The 5,600-nt window shown below is 27.0% G+C and overlaps 1 protein-coding gene across 3 annotated transcripts in view; it reads right to left on the bottom strand.

Moving 5' to 3' along the window:
• Nucleotides 1–1,539: 1,539 nt before the first annotated feature.
• LOC106684645 (protein bric-a-brac 1) overlaps nucleotides 1,540–5,600 on the bottom strand; it is a 78,403-nt gene continuing 74,342 nt past the window's right edge. For all 3 annotated transcript variants that reach the window (XM_014426853.3, XM_024360824.2, XM_067050577.1), the window contains one exon: nucleotides 1,540–2,792. In XM_014426853.3, coding sequence (XP_014282339.1) covers nucleotides 2,119–2,792 — 674 coding nt within the window. In that variant the 3' untranslated portion in view covers nucleotides 1,540–2,118. The remainder of the gene's footprint in view (nucleotides 2,793–5,600) is intronic.

Genomic DNA, 5,600 nt, shown 5'->3' with positions numbered 1-5,600 from the left:
TGTACTTGCTATGCATGTGAGTGTTTATACACTCCTATGTACATGCACACTTCTTCACCGATCTTCTTTCTTATTCTAAAATATTATTTAAAACATTGAAATATACACAGATAATTTTATTATATGTATGTATGCATGCGGTGAAGTGTTCTTACTGAAATACACATGAATGAATTTTTTTCAATAACTTTGTATCTTATGATTTAACAATCATCAAGAATATTAACTTTTACCAATAAACATATTGATACAAAAGTTTGTGTAAAATTGATGAACAGTTTGTAATTAATACATCATTATGAAGTAGTTATAAAAACATAGACATGAACATACATACACATTCTATATTTATGTATATATAAATTATTTATATATATATATATAATTTTTAAAGATATTTCTAAAAATTAAGAAACATCTTATCTACTAAATAATATTGGGCACTTAATTAAAACAAAAATAAAAACTGGGTAAACTTACCCTTTGGATTGCAACTACCCTCAATAGAACTATTTTACAATTCAACCATAATTAAACCATTTCATAATAAAGTTAAGTGCTAATTTATACAAATGTAAAAGGATAATCATGTTACAACAAAGCCGATGTCATGAAAGATAAAAATATATCATTCAATATAAGCTCATTCATTTTTCTCTCTCCTTTATTATCTCACTCACACACTTTAAAAGTTAATCTGCAAAAATGACAGAAACTATCACTTCAGCTCATCTTTATTTATTTTTTTCAAATATACATATTCATATATATTTTTTTCTTTATTTTTTTAAAAAGACACTAAAATTCTTGGTTTAGTATGTGTCTGTCAGTCTTATAAACCCTCTTTTTGAGAGTAAAAGGAAATAATTGACTAAATCTAATGTTGACAATTTAACTATACACTACTCAGTCTTATAGTTACATCTGTCTCTTTTAACGAAGGAACAGGCACTTTACACTTTCTAAATGGCATCTGAATGAAGTTTCCAATATAAAGTATCTTTGTTCAGTATTTGCTGTAAAAATATAATTACATTAATACTAAACTATCCTCTATTTATTTGAAATAACTATATTGAATTGTATGAAGATAAATCATATTTTACTTCCAATAAAATATGATAGTAAAGGTTAGTTAGGTTTTTACGTAAAAAGTACTAAATGATTTATTTTAATTTATATGGATTTCATTTTATTTGTTTTAATTTATATGGAATCTTCAATCAGTTTGCTTTAGTTGTTTCTATATATTTTTCTGCAATCAATTTTATCATGTAATCACAATACCTTTAGAGGTAAGTGCTTTGAAAAACATCAGTTAAAAGAAAAAATGGACTAAATGGTATAAGATATTGAAATTTCAATCAGCTGAGATAAGAGATTTTGACCAATTGCAAATGAAAGGAATGTTTTGTATGCCTGGTTTAAAACATTTTAGCTGAAATAATTGTAAGAAGAATAAATAACTTTATATTGATTGTTTTATATATATATATATACATATATATATATATATATATATATGTATATGTCTGGGTTTCTGTTTTAAATAAAGTATATAACAGAATTATAAGAGGTAACACATTAACAGTTTTGTACTAAATAAATGAGGTACTAGTATATGAGGTAGTACGTTACATTTTTTTTTTTCAATACAGGATCCATGTAACAAAATCAGTCCTGATCACTGAGATTTGATCAAATTACATTTCAGATTTTAGTTACATGTTTTACATCTCAATTTATTTTATAATACATTTCTGGAATAATCATTTTTATTTTTAAGATCCATGAAGCATTAAATAAAAAATTAAAAGTGTTAACGAAAGTATAACTTTGAAATATATTTAAATTTATGAGATTTTAAATGGATCCTGGTTGAAAAAATAAGGAAAGTGTGCATCTGAAACTGCCGCCATCTACTGCAAGTGCTTATAAATTATAAAGTAAGATTTACATATAGAATTTAATAATTGAATAACACAAACAGTGTATAAACATATGCATTTAAGCAGTCTCATTCACACAAGCTTGATTGTTTTATCATATTGTATTTAAGAAGCACATTCATTAAAAATTTAAAATCTAAAAACTTACTTATTATTACTATAAAATAAATCAGTCAGTACTATCCTGAGGATCATTTCCAGTTGTTACCATGGATGTTGCTTGACTCATAGGAGGCATAATGACCCTTGAAGCAGAAGCAGCTTCAGGTTTTCGGGTAATTGATAGATCTTCCACTTGATTTGAATCTTCTTCAGTTTGTTCAGGAGTTGGAGATCTTCGGTGAGCATATTTTATTAAATTGGGACTCAGTGGATGTTCGCTCGTTCTTGGACTTGAAGAACTTCTACTATTGTTCTCAGTATTTGTCGCAGCTACCATGGCAACCATTGCTTCTCGTTCAATATCTTCTCTTTTTATATTGTGGGCCTCTAAAGCATGTTGGAGAAATCCGTGTTCCATTATGCTTTGAGAATATTTTGTTTCATCTTCCACACCTCCATAAACCATTGACCCTGTACTCGTTAAACTATAAGGAAAAGCAGCACTACCATTGCTACTTGAACTTCGTCGGAAAGGCCTGCTTGTTGTTATACCCAGCTTTTTCACTTTATCATAAAGTGTACGGGATGGTACACCAAATTTTCTTGCTGCTTGAAGTGCACTCATTCCAGTTCTGACAGCTTCAATAGCAGACATAATATCATTCCTGGTATACTGTTTGTAACGTTTCCATTCTGGCTTAGGAGTTGGAATATAAGTTGCAATTGCCGAGGATACTCCACCTGTGAAAAAGCAAGCATTTAGTAAGATTATATGTTTTTATTACTCGATAGTTTTTTATATATACTTTAAATTATTAAAAAAATAAGAAATTTATAAACTCTAATTGCAATATGATTCAGTAAAATTTAATTAATACCTGTAAATAGATTTTTAAAGACCTTTTTAAATATTAAAAATAAATTAAAAAAATTATTATCTATGAAGAAAAAAGGATAAATACACTTTAATATTATGCTTCATGTGCCTTCCATACAAAATAAAAGTAATGTATAAAACTAAATATTGAGTATGAAATGTATAATTATTTTATTTTATAATATTTCACATCTACACAATTAGGTCATTAACAACATGCAATTTATTTAATTTACCATTCTAGTATTACTATTTAGCAATAATCAACCAGTACAAATATAAATCATTGTTTTCGTAACAAAATTTTTTAACTAATTAACATTCATTGTAATGAATGCTATTAAGAACTATAGAATTTCAAATTAACGCCTTTAAATTAAATTAAGGAATTACTTCTGGGGAATCGCTTACGTGGAATTACTTTTAAGGACATCTTTTGAAGGACTTAATGAACTTTTATTTTCTAATATGATTAATAATAAGCATTAACTATGTAAAAGAAAAAAAATCCATTTATTTATCATTTATTTTTAATACAGTTTTTGAACTTATGATCATTAAATAAATAAAGAATGTTTCATTGGCGCAATAAAACAATTACAATAAAAATGATAAATACTATCATTTCACACTCTTTTAGTTCTCTCTTGGTTAGAAAAAGTTGGAAATCAAATCATTGGCAAAATTACAAAACAAATTTAGAATTATTGTCCAAATTGTATTCAGAATAATTAAATCTGTCATTAGAGGAACACCTCATCTCCAAAAATATAAATTTTTGGTAAATTTTAAACAATTTTCCTAAGACATTATTTCACTGAATTTCATACTTTTTGAATTTTAGTGTCTGCATTCAGGGGTCTACCTCTTTATTCTAAAGAGAAAAAATTTTGTATACTCAGTCAAATGTGTCAAGAAAAGATAAAAAACTGTATCGGAGATGTGTTGCGCATGACTTTCATCAGATGTAAAAACAGGGTTACTGCACACTTCACATATTATTTACGAAATTTCTCACTATACTTCTTAGTTTCCATTCTTATCGATGGTTGGCCAGTCACAAAACCTTGAGTAAAACTCACCAACTATCTTCATAAATACCTCATTATCTTGTTAATTTAATATTTTTTGTCTCTCTTTGAAATGTTGGGATTTAATAGTTACATGATTTCAAATTATTGCTAATACTATATTATTATTGACTAACATCCAATTTTATAAATTGTTGTGGACTTACAGTCAGAAACATAAAATTATGGTAATTAACGTATGTATGTCCTGTGAAAGGTTTTATTGCAGCCATTTTCAGCCATCAGGCCAATCCATCTTGGAATGCCTTTAGGAAGAACAGTTTAGATTCAGTCAGATTTTCGACGATAGTGAATTATCCACTGATTTGTTGAATGTGAGATGCAAAATAAGAAGCTTCAAAGTATTTCCATGAGTAGTACTCACCTATAGGTCACAATATACTTTCCAAATCATTATATTACAATAATTGAAGAAGATGGTAGGGGGATGCGGTCAGCAAAAAGAACATAAATAAACAAAAAAATATTTATTTATGCCGATGTTTCGACCTGAGTTTCAGGTCTTCTTCAGGGCTATAGGACAAAAAGAGATAACAACCATCATCCAGAGAAACATCAAATTGAAAAGAAATAGTATACTAACAAATTTGGAATTAAACAAAATATTGAATAGAATAATACAAAATAGTTGAACTATGGAATCAGACAGTTGCAGATTGATAACAGTGAAAGATGAAATATAATATTGTTTAGGTAAGAAGATATGTATAAGATAAGATATGTAAGTAGTGCCTAAAAACTAAAAAAACAATTTGAATCAACATATTGAACAATACGAAAGAAAATGAAATAACTGATACTATGGGTAAGTGACTTATGTATGAATAACAGTGTGAATATTGATATATACATATATGAGTAATGGATGTATGATACAATGGACAAGAAAGTTATATAGATGAGTAAAAACCTTTTTGTTATAGAGATGTGTACAAAAACATTTTTTTTAAATTAAGATTAGAGCGTATGTAAAAACAATATTTTAAAAAGGAACAAGAGAGAAGAAGAAATATTGATTTTCTTACATCCTTTGTTTGCCATTCTTCTTCTCTCTTGTTCCTTTTTAAAATATTGTTTTTACATACACTCTAATCTTAATTTAACAAAAAAGTTTTTTAATTTTACTCATCTATATAACTTTCTTGCCCATTGTATTATACATCCATTACCCATATATATACATATTGATATATTGTCTAATATTCACACTGTTATTCATATATAAGTCACTTACCCATTGTATCATATATTTCATATTGTTCAATTTGTTGATTCAAATTGTTTTTCAGTTTTTTAGACACTACTTACATGTATTATCTTATACATATCTTCTTACCTATATAATGTTATATTTCATCGTTCACTGGTATCAATCTGCAACTGTCTGATTCCATAGTTATCAATCAACTATTTTGTATTATTCTATTCAATATTTTGTTTAGTTCCAAATTTGTTAGTATACTATTTCTTTTCAATTTGATGTTTCTCTGGACGATGGTTGTTTTCTTTTTGTTCTATGCACCTGATAAAGGCCTAAAACTCAGGTCGAAACGTCGGCATGGATAAATAATTTTTTGTTTA

Source organism: Halyomorpha halys, unplaced genomic scaffold (assembly GCF_000696795.3).
Source record: "Halyomorpha halys isolate HHAL.00 unplaced genomic scaffold, Hhal_1.1 Scaffold597.1, whole genome shotgun sequence".
NCBI classification, from domain to species: domain Eukaryota; kingdom Metazoa; phylum Arthropoda; class Insecta; order Hemiptera; family Pentatomidae; genus Halyomorpha; species Halyomorpha halys.
This window is presented reverse-complemented; position numbering and strand designations above follow the sequence as displayed.